Source organism: Callithrix jacchus, chromosome 3, assembly GCF_049354715.1.
Source record: "Callithrix jacchus isolate 240 chromosome 3, calJac240_pri, whole genome shotgun sequence".
Taxonomy (NCBI): domain Eukaryota; kingdom Metazoa; phylum Chordata; class Mammalia; order Primates; family Cebidae; genus Callithrix; species Callithrix jacchus.
The window spans coordinates 48868074-48891378 of NC_133504.1; the positions used below are offsets into that span (position 1 = coordinate 48868074).

The 23305-nt window shown below is 39.7% G+C and overlaps 1 protein-coding gene across 6 annotated transcripts in view; it reads right to left on the minus strand.

Moving 5' to 3' along the window:
• Positions 1–23305, minus strand: part of ARHGAP10 (Rho GTPase activating protein 10) — a 345584-nt gene that overhangs the window by 83626 nt on the left and 238653 nt on the right. For all 6 annotated transcript variants that reach the window (XM_078366438.1, XM_054252873.2, XM_035294477.3 and 3 more), the window contains 3 exons: positions 21213–21271; positions 13327–13432; positions 11242–11401 (listed from right to left, as the gene is read on the minus strand). In XM_078366438.1, coding sequence (XP_078222564.1) covers positions 11242–11401; positions 13327–13432; positions 21213–21271 — 325 coding nt within the window. The remainder of the gene's footprint in view (positions 1–11241; positions 11402–13326; positions 13433–21212; positions 21272–23305) is intronic.

Consider the following 23305-nt stretch of genomic DNA (forward strand, 5'->3'; position numbering starts at 1 on the left):
GAGACTCCAAAAGAAGAGAGGAGGGGAGAGAGAGAGAAGAGAAAGGGTGAACAAACTTCCTACTGAGTGTTATGTTCACTATCTGGGTGACAGGATCGAAACTCCAACTTCAATGCCATGCAATATATCCCTGTAACAAACCAGTACATGTACCCCTAAATCTAAAATAAAAATAAAAATAAAAAGTCACACAATTTGGTGGAGCTGAGATATCAACTCAAGGAATTCCACTTTAGACCCCACTATGCCACATTTAAATATACTGTCTATGTAACGTTTCAATTAAATATCACATAAGGAGCCCAGCCTATGGCTGGTACATAATCATCTTTTGATCAATGTTAGCTATTTTAATTATTATTGCTCCCAATTTTATCTTGACACATACAAAAGCGACAGCTCCGAAAGCTTCACTTTACAAAGAAAAAAAAAAATAGCACTAGCTCAAGGTAAAAAATCAAGCCCATATATACCCCACACTACCCTGTTCTCAAGAAAAGGCATCTGATGGTGCCTTCCCTGGTGCCCACCTACACATATGCCACCACGCTCACCCTCTTATTCTTTGCTTCCAAGTACTCTTGGTGTTCCTGGGATTATAAACAACCTAAAAATGCAACAAAGAAAAGGGGCATATTCTTCATCATTATTTTTTATTCTGCAAATACTGATTGAATGCCATGTTCTAAGCACTCAGCGAGGCTCCAAGGAGCTATCTTTGCAGCCCTGCATCTCCAGACACTTGGGCAGAGAATGTCAGAGGTGGCAGGACCTCAGAGGCCTGCTAGCTTTCTTCCACCTCAATCCCATCCCTAGCATGAACACATTCTATTATAAATATTATGAAGGTCTTCCTTTTATTGAATCCAAAACTCACCTCCTAGCAAGTACTGCTCACTTGTACTCAGTATGCTTTCTTAGACAACAAAGAATAAATCTATGCACGCTTTACACTGAACCCCTTCAATTTTGTGAAGACCGCCCAGTGCTTTGCCGATACTGGGCACTAAAATGATGCAGAATGACTCTCTCCTAAATTTGCTCTCATCAAACCACTCTGGACCCAAGGGAACATACAATCCACCATTACAGGGCCACATGACAGCAGAAGCTTCCTATGTCACAGCTAAAGAAAAGTAGAATAAGGAAGACAATGTCAATTTCGTTTTCCTTCTCCTCTTAAAGGAAAGAGAAAGGAAGACAGAAAGTTTCCTGTGCTTTTAAAGTCTCTTTTTAAACACTCCAGAAAATGCAAGGCCCTGCTGAGAAAAAAAAAAAAAAACACAAAACAGTAAAGTTGCATAGCATAGCCAAAGAAGTCAACAGTCACGAAAACTGGGGGAGGAAAAAAGTCTGAAAATTTGTCAAATATTCTTGCTATGGGGTTTTGACTTCTACACTGAACAGTCAATACTCAGGCAGACAAAGCTTTTAGAAACTTTGCAGCTTTATTATTGCTGCCGCTGCTGCTGTTGTTGTTTAAGGCATTTATTTTTCTCTCACATGAAAACTAGTGCTGCCTAGCAACCCAGTGCCAGCAAAGCTAAAACAAGCAGCATTTTTGGCTAGATGTTTTATAAAGAGATTTCTTTTTCCCATTAAATGGCAAGCATGCTACAAGACTGGAAGACTCCTTGCACTTGATGGAAAACCGTTTGCGTACTACTCAGTGTCTTTACATATTAAAGGATGACAGAGACCAACCTACAGAAGAGAGCCAGGATGTATATTGCGTTTGTAGCTACAGGAACTGGGCAGTGGATGCTCCTTATCAAAAACAGTCCACATATGGCTGTTACTGGGACAGCAGCAACTTGAGACTGAATGATCCAATTCCACCAAGGAACCTAGGAGCACGAATGCATTCTATCAATTTTGGCAAAGATAGGTAGATGCAGGTCGAAAGTGGGTTGCAGGGTTAACGAGTTAACCAATGCAGTGTGATACTCCTCTACATGTGCATGTCATTTAATATTCTGGTGATTACACTGGACACTGCTATGGTCTGACTGTGCCCCGCAAAGCTCGTATGTTGAAAACGTAATCCTCAGTGTAACAGTGTTGAGAGATGTGTGCTTTAAGAGATCACTAGGTCATGGGGCCTCTGCCCTCACAAATGGATTCATATTCCTTTCTCAGGCGTAGGTCTGTTAACAAGAGAGTGCGTTCCTTAGAAAAGCAAGTTTGGCCCTCACTCGTGTGCACATGCACTCTCTCTGTCACTCTTTTTTCACATGCTCTCTTGTCCTTCTGCCTTTTGCCATGAGATGATGCATCAAGAAGGCCCTTGGCAGATGCAACTCATCAACCTTAGGCTTTCCAGCTCACAGAACTGTAAGAAATAAAGTCTCTGTCCCTTAAAAATTACCCAGTCTCAAGTACTGTTAGAGCACCACACTGCAGACTAAGACACCTGATGGGAAACACACATGCCCTTGTCCCTACTGCTTTGTCTAGGTTCCTCTGTGACTGGAGGACACAGGCTACTTGAGGACTTTGCAGCACATGTTGCAAACGAATAAATCAAAGTGCCATGAAGACACCTCTGAACAGTACAAGGCCATCAGCCATTTTGACAAAGCAAGACCACCACAATGCCCTCCACTCTCACACCAAAAAAAAAAATGACACATTCTACCAAGAGTCCCTATGACAAAGGCTACAATTCTTATTACATAGTTATAAAGAATCCTTGCCCAGGAAATGTTTAAAGTACATGAAATGTAATTGTTCCTTGGCACAAAGTCATCCACAGAAACTGTCAGACATAAAGGCTATGATGTGGTTTGGCTGTGTCCCCACCCAAATCTCATCCTGAATTGTAGCTTCCATAATTTCCGTGTGTTGTGGGAGGGACCTGGTGGGAGTTAGTTATCTCATGGGGGTGAGTCTTTCCAGTGCTATTCTAAGGACAGTAAGTCTCAAGAGATCTGATGGTTTTATAAAGAAGAGTTTCCCTGCACAGGTTCTGTTCTCTTGTCTGCAGCCATGTGAGATGTGCCTTTCACCTTCCGCCACGATTGTGAGGCCTCCCCAGCCAGCTGGAACGTGAGTCCATTAAACCTCTTTCATTTGTAAATTTCCCAGTCTTGGGTATGTCTTTATCAGCAGTGTGAAAACAGACTAATACAGGCTAATATTAGAAAAAACGTTCTGATCATCAGGAAATCAATGAAACATCAGGGCACACTGAAGTACTACACAAAGCTATGGTCAACCAAAGCACCACATTTCACATATCTCATTGAGAATCCAATTCAAACCCTCAATAAGATCAATCTAATCTGAATTATATTATTATATAAAGTAATTCTGAAAGTAACATTATATTCCTTTTTAAATTGTGAATTCTTCAGTATTGACAAGACACATATTAAAAGAAAACCACCCTGATTAATATGGTCTTTGATAATTTTCACAAGCTCTTCAGAATCTTCAAGGGCAGGGCCCTTGGGAAGTGGGAGGAGAAGAGGAGGGAGACAAATCATAAATGCAAGTTTTGATGACATTAAAATGTACACAATGTAAGAATGAAGTATATGAAAGGTTCTCAACATCACTAATCATCAGAGAAATGCAAAGCAAAACTACAAGGAGGTATCATCTCACCCTAGTTAAAACGGCTTTTATCCAAAAGTCAGGCAATAACAAACACTGGCAAGGATGTGAAGAAAAGAGAACCCTTGTACACCCTTGGTGGAAATGTATCACTATGGAAAACAGTTTGGAGGTTCCTCAAAAAACTAAAAATAGAGCTATCATATGATCCAGCAATCTGACTGCTAAGTATATACCCAAAGGAGAGAAAATCAGCATATCAAAGAGATGTCTGCACTCCCATGTTGATTGCAGCATTATTCACAATAGTTGAGATTTGGAAGCAACCTAAGTGTCCATCAACAGACAAATGGATAAAGAAAATGTGGTACGCAATGGAGTACTATTCAGCCATAAAAAAAGAATGAGACCCTGTCATTTACAACAGAATGGATAGAAACGAAGGTAATTATGTTAAGTGAAATAAGCCGGGCTTAAAAAGACAAAGTTTACATGTTCTCCCTTATATGTGGGAGCAAAAAACAAACAATTTAACTTATGAAGACAGAGAGTAGAATGACAGTTACCAGGGGCGGGGGAGGGTAGTGAATGGTGGTGGTGGTGGGTGGGGGGAGTGGGGATGGTTAATAGGCATAAAAATATAGTCTGTTAGAATGAATAAAATTCAGTATTTGATAATACAACAGGATGACTGAAGTCAACAATTTCTTATACATTTAAAAATAACTAAGAGTATAACTGGATTATACTCAAAATACAAAGGATAAATGCTTAAGATAATGGAGACTCCATGTCCCCTGATGTGATTATTACACATTGTACTCCTGTATCAAAATATCTCATGTACCCCATAAATATATACACCTACTATGTATCAACAAAAATTACAAATCAACAATAGACTCAATCTACACAGACTCAGTAACTCCCAAGAGAGTTCACTGCCTGTTTAACTAAGTTCCTTTAAAGAACTCCCTGCCCCAGACATAAGCTTGTAACAGGTCACTAGACTATGAGGGTGACCAGTGAGCCATGTAAAACTCAGGCACCAGTGGTCTTGCTCTGTCCTTCCCCTCTACGTCTTTGCTGGCTTTTCCTCCTGCTTTATTCTTGTCATAGGAAAACACAAAAGGAAACTGACACTGGATATCACTCATTCCTGAACACTCACTCATGTACATCTTACAAGTTGATCTCAACTCTGGCTTTCAACAGAAATATCACTGTTAGGCCAAGTGTGGTGGCTCACACCTGTAAACACAGCACCTTAGGAGGCCGAGGCAGGTGGATCACTTGAGATCAGGAGTTCAAGACCAGACTGGCCAACATGGTGAAACCCCATCTCTACTAAAAATACAAAATTAGGTGGGCATGGTGGCACATGCCTGTAATCCAAGCTACTTAGGAGACTGAGGCAAGAGAATCACTTGAACCCATGAGGTAGAGGTTGCAGTAAGCTAAGACCACAACTGCACTCCAGCCTGGGCAACAAGAGTAAAATTCCATCTCAAAAAAAGAAATGAAATGTCACTGTTGAAAGAGCTCACTCATGCCATCCATCTCATGAGGCGTATCTGGCATCCTTGACAATGCCCCTAGACAACTCTGACAGTAGAACTGACCTGACCCTGCCTGGGTTTCTTCTGTCTCCTCTATTTCCCTTAACAGGAAAACCTTGGTATTTCTCAAGGATATTGTTGTCTTCTCCTAATGATGAAAAGCAAAGGCTTTGGGGATCAATCTCAGTTCAAACCCAAGCATTGCCATATTTATTAGCTGTGAGCTCATGAGCAAGTTAAGTTCTCACCCCTCACTTCTCTCGCATGTATAAAAAGATAACATACATACTAATAATTTTACACCCATATAGGGATACTATTACATATATTTATGCAATGGGAATTTTATGTTTTATTACATATTTTTTAAGTGTATGGATACACAAAGAAGCATCCACATGCACTAGAATTACATTCATACCCTTTATAGTAGACCAAAAGCATTTAACATCATGCACATCTAATAAACATTTTATTACGCCAATCTCTTGTCTCCAACTATACCTTATTTTATACTTTCTACCCCTAAATTCACTCATAAGTTTGGGCACCAAATCTCTAATGGGCTTATCTTGAATAGACAACTACAATTCACCAGGTGACAAACTTAACTCATCTTACTCCTGCCCCAAACCCTTTTGTTTCTTCCTTTTATCAGTGGCATGGCACCCATATTGTCCCAGGATTGAATCTGTATCACATTTCCCTCTGAGACCCCTTACAAACCCAGTCCTTGGGTTTTGCCTATTCCACCTCACCAAATGATGCTGTCCACCCTGAAACTCCCCATTCTCACTCCCATGCCAGATAACCACTCTCCTAGCCTTTTATTCCTCTACTTCCTATTGCAAATCCTGCTGTCAGATGAAGTTTTGTGAAGCAGTTTACTTGAAAACCATGAGTGGTCCCAGTACCTATAAAAGTAAATGCAGAAGTCCTAAAGCAGCATTCTCAACCTCCCACACCTCGCCCGAATCTCTTTCCAATCTCATCTCCTGCCATTCGCCCATGTTCCAACAAGAGCTGCCTTCCCAGAACACGTACCTCCTCTCTGTGTTTCTCTGATTACGTGGTCTCCCATACCCAAAATGTCCTCTTAAAACATCTCCACCTGTTCAAACTCCATTCTAAAACTGATTCAAAGCACTTACTGGGGAAACTTTCCAGATTCCCTGCAGTTGAACATAAACTCTCCTCTGAAGTCTCTGCCACTTTCTTGCTCGCTCTCTGTCTCGCTCAGAGCACTTATTCTCTGCCATATCTTGTAGCTACTTTTGGACATTTCTTCTTTCCCCTACTGGACTGTCTTTGCTTCCCCCAAATCTCACACCATGAATGACTCACAGCAGGCACTGGGGGGAAAAATGCATCAAATTAATGCATAACAAGTATAATCTGTTAAGAACAGAATTTATGCAAAACTCACAAATCCTGTGGCACAACCCCATTTTGAAAATCTCTGAAAAGTTCACAACACCCTCTGCCACCTGGGAAATACAATTTTCTCATTTACAAGGGAATAAAGACCTTGATAATACTTTGGCCTCGGAATCATTTTTTTTTTTTTTTTTTTTTTTTGAGATGCAGTCTTGCTCTTGTTGCCCAGGTTGGAGTTCAGTGGTGCAATCTCAGGTCACTGCAACCTCCACCTCCTGGATTCAATCAATTCTCCTGCCTCAGTCTCCTGAGTAGCTGAAATTATAGGCACATGCTACTATGCTCAGCTAATAATTTGTACTATTTTAGTACAGATGGGGTTTCACCACGTTGGCCAGCCTGTTCTCGAACTCCCGACCTCAGGTGATCTGCCCCCACTCCCAGCCTCCCAAAGTGCTGGGATTACAGACGAGAGTCACTACATCTGGCCTACATCTTAATGTATTATGTGTAAATAAAGCCAAAACATATGGATGAAGTTTCCTATAAAATACATACAGATTTATAAATACAGCAAGGAGGCTAGGGAAAACTGTGATCTCCAAAGCAGATTAACTAGGGACCTTTTCCTAACTCCAGAATTCATCTAGAGCAATCTTGCTTTAATTATACGTTGACGTTTCCTCTTTGCTTTAGTGACTTTCCTGGAGCCAACATTTTTCACATTCCTGGGGAGGAAAAATAAATAGCTGAGGAAAAGAAAATGACTCCCCTCTCTTGTCATTTTCCCCTGTTAAGAGTCACTTTCAGTGACACACATAGGCCTCTTCCTTTCCTCCCCAATTTACCCCTCCTATTTTTGCCCCCCCATCCATTACTGTAATGTTTTCCTTTCTCACAGACTATTCTTTTAAATGTTTCCTGCCCTTACTCTCGTTTTCATCTTGTCCTGAAACACTAAGAGGGACTAGATCCTTCCCTCCCCACTTTCTCTTCAAATGTTAGGATCCCCTGGAGGATTCCTGTAGGTCAGTTGTCAGGGAAACCTGTGGCTAACGCCGACCCACACGTCCATATGAAGTTTTTCTGCACAAGCACTCTTGTCAGAAATATTCTTCCTCATCACAGAGGCTGGGCTCTGCAGCGAAGTCCAACTGAGCAGGAACAAAGAGCCAGGAGTGGGAGCAGAAGTGTACAAGGATGAAATAGGAGAGATGAAGCGAGGTAATGGGGAAATTAAGGTTCTCAGAACTGTTAACTAATCCAAACTGACACCCCCCCTTCTCCAATCCTCTAACCCTGCCACACAACCCTGCTTCCAACCCTAAACCCATACACACAGTGAAGAATCTGAAACTCAACATCCATTCCTCCCTTCTAAATAGAAAGCCTGCGCACTTAATTAATGTTGGTTGTGCATTCATAGCACTATTTAGCCACAGAAAGGAAGAGAAGGAAAACCGAAAGACCTCTACTTAGCTCTGTAAAGCTCTGAGAGCAAGGCCACTTTCGTCTGCTGAAACTATGATAACTAGCTCACCGATGCTACTTGAAAATTCCTGTAAGATTTATTAACAAGGTGAAAGCAGCACTACCTACTTCCCAGCAGACAAATCATGTACTTATCTCCCCAGCTTCAAAAGGGGAAGAAAACAGGTAGCTGCAGCATGAAATGGAGATCCTTTATCCAAGAGCAAGACCCAGAGCCAGTATTTTCACAAATAAATTGCATAAAAGTTTCCTAATTAGGATTTAATCGAATGATTGTTGAGCTACTGTAACACTGTTTCAACGCTTGTAGTCTAATTATTTTTCTTTCTAAAAATGAACAGTAGCCATCTTTCCATGAGCTGTCTGGATGGTTTAGTGCACACTAATGAGGCTTAATGACAGTTTGACAAAACCATAAAAGGAGGCATAAATGCACCACCACTGGGGCGGGAGGAAGCAAAACAAAACTTCTTACACCCATAAACAAGCTGCTTTTACCATAATGGCAAAGAAAATCCCCAGCAGCTTTCAAGCTTAACTTTTCCATGAGAATCAACATTAGCATAAGCTAGAACTGCTCCAGCAAACAGCCAATGCAACAAGCACCCAAGAAATGCTCTTGTTATGTCTTCCCCAAAGGGACCACATTTCTGTTTGCCTGTCTCTTTCCCAGTCCCCCAACCCCCTCAAAACGTATCGAATTCATTATTTCATTCCATATATAACTGAACACCTAATATGTGCCAGGTTATTACTGTAAGTAGACAAAAAGATCTCTGCCCTCAAAGATCTTAGCAGGGGGAAATAGACAACTAAGAAAATAAGTTATGTAACATGTTAGACTGGGATAAGTTTACGGGATCCGAGTCCCAAAACATGGCTTCCGCCCCCAGATGACGGTCTGCTTTCCAACGGGAGCCGGAACGTTCATCTGCACATCCGGCACCTACTACATGTCTGGCATGTGATGCAATCTCAACTTTTAAAAAATCCTTTTAATCAACAAATGAGTGACCAAGCTTTCTAACAGTTTTCAAGCTCCCTATCTGAGAGGCAGAAGTCAGGAACGTTTATTAGCAAAGTGACTGAAGAAAAAAATCTAAAGGCTCTTGATAGAAAATAATATGGTTTTTAAAATCATGTTTTCCCTTGATTACAGAGAAACAGATAAGAAAGCAAGTCGCTTAAGAGATTATTCATTATAAACCAGAGATACTTAACCTACAGTCCATAGATTCAGGAATGCAGGTGAGCCCACTGAAAATGTTAGAACAATTAAGAGGAAAGAAGGATTTATGTGCATTTATCTGGGTTACTAACAAAAAGGTTAATAACCTTGGTCAGCTTCTCAGAGGTCTGTGATCCCAAGAAGATTAAAAAGCACTGCACTGGCTGAGCACGGTGGCTCATGCCTATAATCTCAGCACTTAGGGAGGCTGAGTTGGGCAGATCATGAGGTCAGGAGATCAAGACCATCCTCGCCAACATGGTGAAACCCCATTTCTACTAAAATACAAAAAATTAGCCAGGAATGGTGGTGCACACCTGTGGTCCCAGCTACTTGGGAGGCTGAGGCAGGGGAATCACTTGAACCCAGCAGGCAGAAATTGCAGTGAGCCAAGATCTCACCACTATACTCCACCCTAGTAACAGAGCAAGACTCCATCTCAAAAAAAAAAAAAAAAGAAAGCACTGTCCTAAAGAGTGTTTTTAAAACTATATTTACATCCTTATATAAAAAAAGAAAAGGTACACTCTTAACTATGAGTACCATCTTCATTTTTCTTAATAAGCGAAAGCTTTATTTTGAGGGGGCTTGAGACAGTGGGAGGGGCAGGCCCTCAAGGTGGTCCTATCGAGCACAGCACTCCAAGGGCATCCTGAAACCGTTTTTACCGTATGTTCCCCGATAAATTGTCTCATCCCTACTTATAAATGAAGCTCAGCTAAACTGAATAGACCCCAGCTCTTTCCAATTCTGAGTCCAAGCACAAACTGCCATGGGTCAGACCTAACATCAACAAATGCCATACTCAGATCTTGTTTTAACTATTATGAACAAAAGCCTCTCAGATATGAATGAAACTTTCTTTTGTGTTCCAGACTGAGGTCTTCTCCTAAGTTCATAATAGAGAAAGAAGAGATGTTTCCTCCCTAGATCAGCGGTTCTCCTTGCTGGCTACTTATCATAATTCTGAGGAAGGCAAAAACTGAACAGAACACACACGGCTATGCAGCCACTTAAAAGAGTCCCTCGGGTGATTCTGGTTTGTCAGGGTTGAAAATGATTGGTCTAGAATGGGGAATGTGCAAGGCTGTTCTGTAAAGGACCAGGCAGTACATAGTTTTGCCTTGCAGGCTACCTGGTCTCTGCTGTAACTACCAGACTCAGACTCTGTTGTTTTATCCTAAGAGTAGCCGTAGACAATATGCAATCAAGGAGAAAACAACAGTAATTTGGGAAAGTGATCCCAAGGTGACAATCATGAAGAGTATTTATTTCCAGGATTTAATATGTTGAGTAGGTATGGTGGGAGGAAACAGTATATTAAAGCAGTTTCTGCTCACCCCAACATGGATCTCCTGAGTCAAACCAAGTTCAAACACATCCACCACACCCCAGCAATATGTAACCTTCCCCACTGCCCAGATCCCCTGCCTGAGCCTATTTGAAGAGTTTGCCCTTCCCTAACTTCTCCTCCTTTACATGCGATTCACAACAGTGAGGTGCAACCAGAAAGAATCTTTGCAGGGCAGGCAACCTTCCCAGGTATAGAGCAGGGGCTGGCCTTGATGACTCTCAACCCCAACTCTCAATGATGCTCATGGTCCTCTGGCCCCATCTCACATCCTTTCAACCTTACTTGCCTTATTTTCTCTTGCAAGTTGCAAAGCCCTAACTTTATCAAGAGTATAAGGTCGCTGTGCCACATAGAATTTGAGTGAGAAATCCAAAGACAGGAATAAAAGTAACAAAAACAAAGAGTTTACAATTGCCTTGATATTCACTCACATCTGGATTAAATGCTTCTTCATTAAACCAGTGAGATAACAAAAGACTAGATAAATTTCAGATTTATAAAACTCCTTAAGACAGAAGTTCAATGAGTACTTAGAACCAAGCTCATCATAGTGAGAATAAAACAGTATTTTTAAACAGAGAGAAAGAAAAGGGAAATCTAGGAGGATCGTTGTGTGCTGCATGGCAGTAAGCCGAAAACAAAATCTCTTAAAGAAAAAAAAAAAAGAATTTTACCTTTTCATGGTTTTCAATTAAGATTTCCACAACAATATTCTGAAACTTCAAGTCCATGATGGCAGCGACGGTTTCCTCCTGTGGCCTCATCAGAGTTGGTCCAAACACCACTCCTAAGTTTGCCACGGTCATTAGGTTCTGCTTGGAGTGATTTGAAACACTAAAATTGATAAGGGAGGAGGAATCTGTTTAATCAAAAGGGCAAAAATTGTGGACCTTGAATGGTCTGCAACTCTGTATGTATATCCTTAAAAGCAAGGGACTTAACCATCCTCAACATCTACCTCTGAATAACCAGGTCCGAGAAACCCTCCATGTTGATGCTCCTGCCTACTCCTTTACTTCCCTCTCTTTGGTGCTCTACTGTAGCCACAATGGCTCTCTTAATAATTCCATGTACAGTTTGCCCTCAGTATTCCCTGGAAATTGATGCCAAGACCTCTGCAGACACCAAAATCTGCAGATGTTCAAGTCCTACAGTCAATCCAGGAAACCCACGGATAAAAAAAGTCAACCCTCATGTCCACAGAGAACACTGTATTTTTGATCAGCAGCTGGTTGAACCTGCCGATGCAGGACTCACAAAGGACCAACTGTACATGCTGAGCTTGCTTCCCCCAAAAGCACCTTAATATACTGTTCCTCTCTTCTTAGAAAGCTCCCTCTTTCCCCACATCAGTATACTTTTGCTTCCAAGGAATACTAGACTGCATAGTACCTTTGTAAAAGCATGCAGAATTTGGTCAGAGCACCCACAATCACTCCTTCAGCCTAGTAGCATTGTGCAGTGAACCACCTAGACAACTGTTCTCAGCAGCCCCACAAGTTAATTCAGGTCTCAACTCAAAGATGTCCTCCTCAAAAAGACTTTGCATGACATTCTTTACAGTCTCACACTCAATATATGCTCTGTCCCCTTACTCTGCTTTGTGTTTTTGCCACTTATCATCTGAAGCTATTTTATGTATTTATTTGTAATCTGTTTTTCATCTTCCCCCCTTTATAAAGTAAGCTTCATGAAAGTTGGGACTTAATCTTATTCAACTATGTATCCGCTGGCACCCAAAAAAGGCATTCGCTAAATATTTGCTGACCAAATGAATAAATGACTAAACTAGTAATGGGACCTTTGACAAATCACAGTATCTTCTGATCTTCATATGTAAAATAAAGATTCTAAAATATAGCTGGGTGCAGTGGCTCATGCCTATAAAGGCAGCATTTTGGGAGGCCAAAGGGGGTGGATCACTTGAGGTCAGGAGTTCAAAACCAGCCTGGCCACCACAGTGAGACCCTATCACTACTAAAAATACAAAAATTAGCCAGGTGTGGTGGTGTGCACCTGTAATCCCAGCTACCCAGGAGGTTGAGGTGGGAGAATTGCTTGAACCCAGGAAGCGGAGGTTGCAGTGCCACTGCACTCCAGGCTGGATGACAGAGAGACACTCTGTCTCAAAAAACTGGAGTGAGGTAGGCGGTAGAACTACAGAGGAGGAGGTAGAGCAAACAATTACAGGTGCTCTTTGACTTACAACAGGGAGACATCCCAAAAAGCCCATCGTAAAGTCTTCAGCTTCCTTTCACCTCTAAAATTCTAGTTAGAATAATCGCTATACATAAAGGGCTGATTTCTACACTGATTTGATTTTGCTTGCTTTTAAAAGAAGGAAGAAAAGAGAACGAAATCTATGAAATAACTACCATTATTGAATTAAGCCAACTTAAAGGACATGTTCAAACTTAAGAGTTAGGTAGGTGTGAAACCAAGCTAATATTCTAACAAAAGTAAAACCACATTTCCAGAATCTCTGTATAGGGTAATGCATAATATTCTCTTCTTTCACTTCAAATCAAACCCTGAGTTGCTGGCAGAGATGTTAAGCAAATAATTATACAACTTCATGAAAGCATATTTCAACAGGCTCGTCCAAAACACACACAATGAGTCAAACGTCCAGCCTGCCCTTCCAGGTGTGGTCGTTGGCGTCTTGTGTTTGCAGCCCCAGTTCCACCCGTCACAAATCTCAGACTAACCAGCACCTACACCAAAGGGAAGAAAGTTAAAAGGATGAAAAAGAGGCTTACTTTGTTAAGTGTTTCACCAAAATATCCAACATCTCTTTATTTTTCTCTGGCAGTTTGTGTACCAAGAAATGGACCGCATTCACACGAGATTCTGGGCTGCCGCTTTCTTAAAAAAAAAGAAGATAAAAAAATTAGTAGAGAACTCAGAATCAAATACATTTCCCAAGATAAACAATCACAACAGCTCCTCTGTTCAAGACTATCAAACAAAAGAGAATGTAAACATATTTTGCCACCTTTAAAAGAAAAAAAATCTTTCTCCTTATGATGAATATTCTCGTGCCTTCCCTGATGAGGTAATTTCAGAGTGGCTGCCATCGGTGCCTTTCCCTCCCTTTATATTAAAGAACACACAGCTGCTGCAGCTTCTCCTTCTAGCATGCTGCGTTTCACGTCTATTTGTCATTTACTTGGTGTAGTCTAGTCACTGGGTCATGCCACAATGGAAAACAAATAAAACACCAGCAAATAGGCTATTGCACATTACAGGTTGAATTTGATTCCCCCACCCCCCCCAAAAAAAGTTGAAGTTCTAGCCCTTAGAACTCAGGAGTGTTACTGTTGGGATTTAATGTCATCAGGTATGCTAAGGAATGCATGGAAATGACTGTCAGGAAGGGAAAAGTTTAGACTCACAGAGCCCTAGAAACAGACGGCACAGCATGCTGCGCAGAGCCATGTGGGGAAGCACCAGCGTCGATCAAGAGGCAGAGGAAGAACAAAGAACGTAGGCAAAGCCCCTACTGTAGTTTCTGCAGGAAGGAATGGATGAGGCAGGGTGTGCAGGGTGTCAATTGGGTGGTTTAAATTATTTCAGTGGGCAGTGCAGCGCAGGGGCTCTCCCTAGTTGCTGGTAATTGGGACTGAAGTGACAAGGGCAGGAGAGTACAGCCTGCAGTGTAAGGGTCCACAGAGGAGGCTGGCGGGGACAGGGGTAAGGGGACTCTGGATTGGAGAGTTCCACATGAAAAGCCTACAGAGGTTAAATATCTCCAGGAATTGGCTAGCACTGGGAAGGGCAGTCTCCTCAGGTCAGTGGGGCCCCAGATGTCAAAACATCAGAATAAAAAGGCGTGTTTAATACACGACCTTATTTAGGAAGAGAGCTGTTGCAGATGTCAGTTCAGATGAGATCATAATGAAGTAGGGTGGGGTCTCTTCACCCAATATGACTGGTATCCTTATAAGAAAACAAAGAGAGGGGTGGTGGTCATGTGCAGACAGCACAGTGGAGGTTGTCCTGTCACTGCACAGGCAGAGACTGGAATGAAGGACCTACAAACCAAAGGACGCTAAGGACTGCCAGGAACCACCAGAAGCTGTGAGTGGCAAGGAGGGATCCCTCCTACAGCCTTCAGAGGGAGCATGGCCCTCCCAACATCTTGATTTCAGACTTCCAGACTCTAGAATAGTGATGGAATAAATGCCTCTTCTTGGAAGCCACGTGGTTAGTAGTTCCAGCAGCCCTGGGAAACTAACACATTCCCTTAACAAAGCTGCCCAACTTCTACAGAAAGCTAACTGAGTGCATTGCGGGGAAAAGGGCTCCAAAGATGTACAGGAAGATGTGAAGTCAAGGGCTAAGACAAGCAGGCAATGCAACTGAGGAGAAGGAAGAGGTGGGAGGACCAGCAAGGTTCGATGTCATCAGGAAGGCAAGTGAAAAGAAGCCACAAAGGCTGGGCACTGCCAGTGGACTCGAGAGTTAAGGAGAGGTCAAACTGGAAAGACTGGGAGAAGCGGCCCTGGCATCACCAAGTTTATGGAAAGCCCCTTTCTACGAAAATGAAGAGGTTAAAAAAAGAGGGAGCTGCTGGAGAAGGGGTGAAGAGTGGGATTTCAGACCACTTGTTCAGCAAAGCAAAAAAAGAAGAAAATGGGAAAGAGAGGTAAAGCAGATCAAGAAAGGGGCATTTATTTTTTCCAAATGATAATAGTTTCTTTCCTTATGACAAAAATTAAATACCTGTAATAATAAAACCTTGGACAACACAGAGAAAATGACTTTAGTACAAAGTACTAAAAATCTGAAAAATATATATGAGAAATAATATATATTCTATTATATGAGAAATAATGCATCTCATATATATAATAACATGCAATCAGATTAGAAAGAAAAAAACAATTAGGGAAAAAAGAGTGATACAACCTAAAAGGCAAACAGGCAAAAAATATTTATTCTTATGATCAAAAAAACCTATGAACACAGAATAAACCAGTATCAGTGAAAAAGAAATTAAAACCACAATGAGAGAGTAATACTCACTGACAAAATGGCTTTAAACGAATACTAAGCTTTGGCAAGGACGTGAGGCAACTGAAACTTCTGTATACTAACTAGATAGGAATCATTAAAGGGTTCAGCTACTCTGGAGAAGTGTTTGACAGTTATCTACTAAAGCTGAACACACCATTCCCTATGACCGACTGAAAATTCCACTCGTAGGTATATAACCAGGAAAAATGTGAATAAATGCTCATTACAAGATGCATACTCCTATATTCACAGCAGCGTTCTATCAGCTCAAAACTGGGGAAAAAAAACAAATGTCCATTAACAGTAGAACAGATAAATCTATGGTGGTTTATTCAAATGGAATGCAATGAGAACAAATGAACGACTGCTTTATATAACATGGATGAATCTCACAAGATGAGTAAAAGAAACCAGATACAGAATATACTCTATTCTATTTACATAAAGTTCAAATGCTGCAGCCCCAACCTACAACATCAGGAGTGTGGTCGCATTTCATAGGGGTGGATAATGATCACATGGGCATGAGAAATGGCTTCTGATGATGTCTGACTGCTTTATCTGGGGCTGATTGCATGTGAAAATTCATTAAGATGTATACTGATTTGAAACCACATTACATTTCAACAAAAAGTTCACTTAAAGCTACCCATAATAAATCTCATCCTAAAATAAACTGGTAAAGTTTAGGAATAAATCCTGCAGAGTTTTCTTCCTTTCTTGTAATGAAATGCCTAAACAACCTGTTTTATTTAATATATCATGGACATTTTTCAGTGTCATTAAATGGAATACTTTACCATCAATTTTATGAACACTTAGATTGCTTAAATGTTTGCAAAGATAAGTTTGTTCCTAATAATTGTGTTTGAGAATGAGAAATGATATTTTATAATAGAGGACAACAAGACAATTGTTGCTAAAGAGAAAGAATGCCAAAAGGCTAAGAAATTAAAAGACAGGTAAAGAACACAATTAAATCATATTATATCATAAAAAAAACTTCTAGATACAAAATAAATTTATCACTGAAAACAAAAACACAACTGTCTAAAGGGTTAGGTGATAAATTATAATCCAGTTATTAATCTGGTGTAAAAACCAAGATATAGTAATCATTAACACTAAAGAAAATAAAAACAATTTAACAGAATCAATGCACAGCTTTGATTTCAAAAAACAGAATTAAAGCAGAGACTCAGCAAAATAGTCAAAATTCCAAAGAAACCAAAGGATAACCCCTGAGGATAAGAATTTTATATAGCAAAAATTAAAAAGTTCGAAAAACTTTGCACTAAAAAGCTACCATTAACTTGTGAGTCTATCTTGCCATTAATAATCACCTTTTTTCAGTGAAAACCTAGTTTAAATACTTTAGGATTCATTATTTAGAAACACAAGCTAGAGAAACAGTTTCTCACCCTCTATGAATTACTTTCTTCATTTCTCAAAAGAGTGGAATCAACTTTGAAAATAGAGTCAAAACCTTTCACTATCTCAAGTCTCTCTCCTGCTAGCCCATCCCCATCTATTTCAAAACCACACATACATTTCTGCCAAGACTTTTTCTTCTTCAAAAACAAAAATAAAAAAATACTCTTTAGGCTTTTAAAATAAAACCATTTTTCTCTATCTTGTTTTGACATTAGAGCTTTCTATTAGCAAGCATTTCTATGTAGCTACAACAAAACATCTTTAAGGTATTCCAAAAAAGTTTTTGAAGTCATCTAAAGTTGCTTATGCTAATGTAATTTATTTTATTTTAATTCCTACTGATTGACAAATAATGAACAGCCTACCTTTAAAAAAAAAAACTAAATTAATCATAATATCAAATTCTTGAAATATGCCAGGGAATTAGGAGCTTACTGTAGTGGAAAAGGCATTTTAATTGTGTAACTACAAATCAGCATCTACCACACTGTAATGTCCATCTGCTTATGATGCTGTGCCAACTAACAAACTGAAAAAGATGTGATCATGGAGCTTCTCAAAGACATACAGGCAGATAAATTATTTCAATATTGAAATGTCAAAAGTCAGTAATACTGTAATTTTAGAAAGGTATTAGCAGTAACCATCCAAACACTTCCCAAGGGATAAGGTGCTTCAGTCAACAGACATCAAGTGCTGCGGTTCTCCCGTGGCATTTGCATCTACTGTGAAATGAATACATCCGGCTAAGAGCAAGGCATGCCATTAAGCATTCAGTTCCCTTAATTCCTGGGTTTCTGAGTCCTTCCCCAGCAAAAATCACATGATTTTTGTCTTGCTCCCAGGTAGGTTTATTAAAAAGGAAAGAACAGGCCGGGCGCGGTGGCTCAAGCCTGTAATCCCAGCACTTTGGGAGGCCGAGGCTGGTGGATCACGAGGTCAAGAGATCGAGACCATCCTGGTCAACATGGTGAAACCCCATCTCTACTAAAAATACAAAAAATTAGCTGGGCACGGTGGTGCGTGCCTGTAATCCCAGCTACTCAGGAGGCTGAGGCAGGAGAACTGCCTGAACCCAGGAGGCGGAGGTTGCGCTGAGCAGAGATGGCGCCATTGCACTCCAGCCTGGGTAACAAGAGCGAAACTCCGTCTCAAAAAAAAAAAAGAAAGAAAGAAAAGGAGAGAACATTCTGATTACGCAAACACCAATGTCTTGGATCCGATTATAGTTATGTTTCTCATGATAAATAAGAAAAGACCTTTGTGGTAATGATGTTGCTTCCCAAGTAACTTGACTACAGGAAGAAAATATATTAAACATAGCAACACGAGCATTTTGGTTTTAGTGACAGCGAGACCATCCTTCTGATAAAACCAGCATTTGGTCTTTAGTTGTCATTCTCGTACTAAGCACTATGACTCCAACCCTGAGGCAAGAGTCCATTCTTATCAAAATGATACAGCAATGACTTTGAGGCCAAAAGGCTGACACACAGATCATGGCCTACAACATTCTCAAAGGCAGTAGAAATCATGCATTAAGGCATCCAGCTGGATGCCTGCCTGCCTTCCAGTGAGGGACACCATCTTTTTCCATTTCTCATAGACCAGGTAACTGCATTTTCATCTTATAAATTTCTATGTCAAAAGTCCATTATAGTCTCCCCCAAGATGGATGGTCTCTAGGTTCCTTTTAGCAAGTGTAGTTTGGAACTCAGCTAATGGAGAAAGTTAAATTAACTCTCTTAATTTTCTCAAAGAAAAAAAATTTTTGCAGTCGACCTTGAACAGAAAGTTGATTTTTTTTTTTAAAACAAGGAACAAAAAAAAAATGTGTTTTCTGTGGTGAGAAAATAGAAACGAAATTTGTATTTGTATCATGAACCCCAGAAATTAGCATGGAGGTTCGCAACAGAAAACTACAGGAAAGAAACTGATAAGAGAAAATGATGGGACCCAGGAGAAACCTTGAGAACTCTCAGCAGGGAGGGCAGAAGAGAAGAGACGATCTCATCACCACAGAACAGATGGAAACCACTGCACATGACTGAGAAGAATCAAAAATTAGTCTTCAGGCTGGTGTGAGAAGTGGTAACAAAGACTGCTGATGCTTAGTAATTTTAGCAGTCAGCTCAGCTAACAGACACTTGGGCAAAACAAGGTAAGCTGTGTGACTGTTCACAGAAAATGACAGCTTAACCACAATCCCGATTTTCCAACAACATTCAAAGGGGGAGACTAATTTTGGCCACCTGATTTCTGTAACTATTTTATTTGACACTTAAAAGTCCATAAGTAAAAGATTAGGAGCTCATTCCCACAGTCTCTAGAAGAGGTAGTGAGTGCCGACAAGGGTGCTCAAGAGATTAAAATACAAAATTAAAGTCGACATTGGAAATGTTGGCCCCTAAAATACACCCATTTATTATATGTACTTTTTCTCATTAAATCAACTTACTACAGGTCCCATTCCAACCACAACTGTACTTAGGTGCAAATCCATGCCAAGTATTTCTTTCTGACAGTCCTGTTATCCAAATTACAGTGAAGACTATCACAGCATTCCCACAAAGTCAGGAAGCAAAACACAAGGTGATGATACTATCTGTGTTCCTACAATCCTTATCACCATGCTGTTCAAAGATACCTTCAACAAACTCTCTAAACTTATTTTCTACCCCCATAGATTCTATTACCTCTTAAGAAGAAAGTTCCTACCTCTTAGGAACCTCTTCATCTGGTAAAACATACTAACATTCAAATTTTAAATACACTGCCATCGGTTATGGGGTAGGATGATAATACTAATGACTGTGGTCATTTAAAACCTTATTTCATAATCACTTTATCTTTCCCTAATTCTCAAAGGATTCTAGATTAAAATTGGCAGTCTTTTGCTTTTTCCAGTCTCTAAGGCAAAGAACATGAACAATTGTCCTCCAACTAAATTTTTTTTCTCTCTTCCCAGTTTGCCAAAAATGCCACAGGGAAGAAATCAAAACAACTCAGCATTTATTTGAGTTTTTGCCGAGAAAATTTTCCCCCACTTCCTTGATCTCAAATTCTCTTTTTTAAAATATCCTCCCTCCATATGAAAACAAAAGTTCATAGAATCCAATTTTTGCTTTTCCAAAAGCCTCTTTTATATGTATAGTCTAATGGGGCCTACACACTACTTCTTCCTGCAACGCAGGAGGAACCTTTATACTGGCTGGAGCAGGGACCTCACAAGGAGGTAACATTTAGAGCAATGTTCAGGCAGCAGTTAACATTGGTCCCAAAGGGAATGCTCTAAGTTTTTCAACAGATTAAACTGTGGAATGCAGCCAGAAGGAGAAAATAAAAGGAAATGAAAATACAATTACAGCTACTGTCAGTGCACCTGTGAAAACCAATACTGCAGGTTTTAGCTAGTGGAACTAGGCTTTTGAATTTTAAATAAGCCTCCCTATAATCTGGCAAGTTACTTAACACATCTTAGCCTTCATTTCCTTCACTATGAAATACCTAACACCAGTGTACTCCGGAGGCTGTGATGATTAAACGACACACATCAAATATAAAAAGTGAGCTATATGATAATAGAAAACCAGAAAGCCTCAAATGAGTATGACTCACAAAAAATCCAATCACAAAATTCACCAACTACAGGCCTTTTTCATTTAACATTTGATCACATATAATTCACTTTGTATCAAACACTGTTTGGGCTCCTGGCATTATCTCGTAATATTCCTTCTGTCTGTAATTTAGATCTGAATATCCTTCTATGTGAAGCCATCTCCAAACTACTAATCTTTCCAAATCTGCTCATCTCCCCAGCCTTTCACAAGTTAAATACTTCTGTATTCCCTCAGCATTTTGCTCATGCCATTAGTGTACATTTTATAATATAATGAGAAGTAAGTATGCCCCAATACTTGCTACAGAATTGTCTCATAGGGACAAGAATCCTGTCCTGGATATCCAGTAACATAACAGGAAATGATTAATGTACGTGAACAAATGTATGAATATACTGTCCCTTTTATCCACCTTGTAAGGCTGGAGGGAGGGACCAAACATCATTTAAAGTGATTTCTATTTTTAACACAAATTGCAATAACAACAAGAATTTTTCATATGGAAATGTTTCGTTTATGCTTACTACCAACTACAAAGCTGTTTCTATGTACCTTTGCATAATACTTACTGGCTGGAACAATGAACTCTCCGTGTAACTCATAGGTCATGAGAGGCTCTGGAAGACTCCTGTACGAAAAGAACGGCTCAGAGTTATCAAAGAAATCCAAACAAGTCACTTCTGAGTTTTTTATGAAAGGATGTTAAATAGGTTGCACATATCTTAATTAATGTGCAAAGTTCCCTAGGGAATGAATACTTTTACCTATCAAAACAAGATACAGAAATCAAACAGATCACTTTATCAACTGCTGTTGGCACCAAGCACTAACAAAGCCTAAGCAGCCACAAATCCCTACTAGATCTAAGCATACAGTATTTCATATCTAATCTGGGAAAGTACCTTTGTGAACATCTGGTTTTCTATATAAAACTTCCTTCTAAACATTAATGTATTTAAAGCCAAACATACCATCTAACCAAATGTAAGCAAACAATTTTGAAATATCATCTCCAAGGTATTAGCTGAAGGTTCCACGCAAAATACATTGAAAACAACCTCAAATCCTCTGCTTAAATATATTACAAAAGAAAGAATTCATCTTTATGCCTATAAGAGATGAAATAAAATTGATGACAACTTTTAAAATGTATACAGCATTTTCAGTCTACAAAACAAGTTACATAAGGTAGTTTATTTTATCCTGTGATCAACAGAATACAACAGTTCAGTCCACCTTGCTACATATTTTTAAATTATGAAAGACCAGAGCACCTAGCTTTATAAACAAAGAATACCTAGATAAGTGTCAGTCTGTATAGCCTTTCAGGAGGGTAATCTTGCAAGATATTAAGAACTTTTAAACGGTTACAATCCTGTAACTCAGAAATTCTGCTTCAAATGTTAAAAAAAAAAAAAATCAAAGATGCACAAACAAAATATTTTAACATATGCAAAGCCAAGAATATTGCCAGGGATAAAGAAGGTCACTTCATATTGACAAAAGTGTCAACTCATCAAGAAGCCAAAACAATAGTAAACGTTAACAGATCTAATAAGAGAGCCCAAAGCCACTCGAAGCAAAAACTGACAGAACTGCAAGAAGAAAGAGGCAAATCCACACTATCATCAGAGATTTAAATACCTCTCTGTTTCAGTAACAGGACAAGCAGACAGAAAAATCAGGATACAGAAGATCTGAACAAAAATATCAACCAACTTAATCTAATTGGGCACGTCTGTCACCTAAATGACACTCCACTCAAAAGCAGAACATACATTCCCAGTACACACAGCCCATTTATTTTCCAAGATTAACCATATTCTGGGCCATGAAACAAATATCAAAAAATAAAAAGGGTTCAAGTCATTTTGATTATAACAAAAATTGGGTTAAAGATCAATAACAGAAAGATATCTGGAAAACTCAAAAGAGAGAAGTTAGAAAGTATTCTGCAATGAATGAAATAAAAGCATAACATAACAAAATTTGAGGGATGCTGGTACAGCAGTACTAAGAGGAAACTGGACTACTAAACGCCTATATTAGAAAAGTAGAAGGGCCGTAAACCAAGCATTTCATGTTGTACCTTCATGAGCTATGAGGAAAAAAGTGTAAATTAAACCCAAAGTAAGCAGAATAACAGAAATAAGATCAAGCAGAAATAAATAAAATAGAAAGCAGAAAAGTAATAGAGAAAATCAATTAATCCAAAACCATTATCTTTAAGACAATCAGTAAAACTGATCAATCTAGCCAGAATGATTAGGAAATAAGAGAAAGAAAGCAATGCTAGGAATGAGAAAGGTAACTGCAGAATCAGTGTAGATTCTAAAGATATTAAAAAGAAAATAAAGAAATATTATGAACAATTTCATGCCCATAAGTTCAACAATTCAGATGAAATGGGCAAATGCATTAAAAGACACAAAATACCAAAGTCCACTTAAGAAACAGATAACCTGAGAGGTCCTATTGAATTTGTGATTAAAAATCTTGGCCGAGGCGGGTGGATCACGAGGTCAAGAGATCAAGACCATCCTGGTCAACATGGTGAAACCCCGTCTCTACTAAAAATACAAAAAATTAGCTGGGCACGGTGGCGCGTGCCTGTAATCCCAGCTACTCAGGAGGCTGAGGCAGGAAAATTGCCCGAACCCAG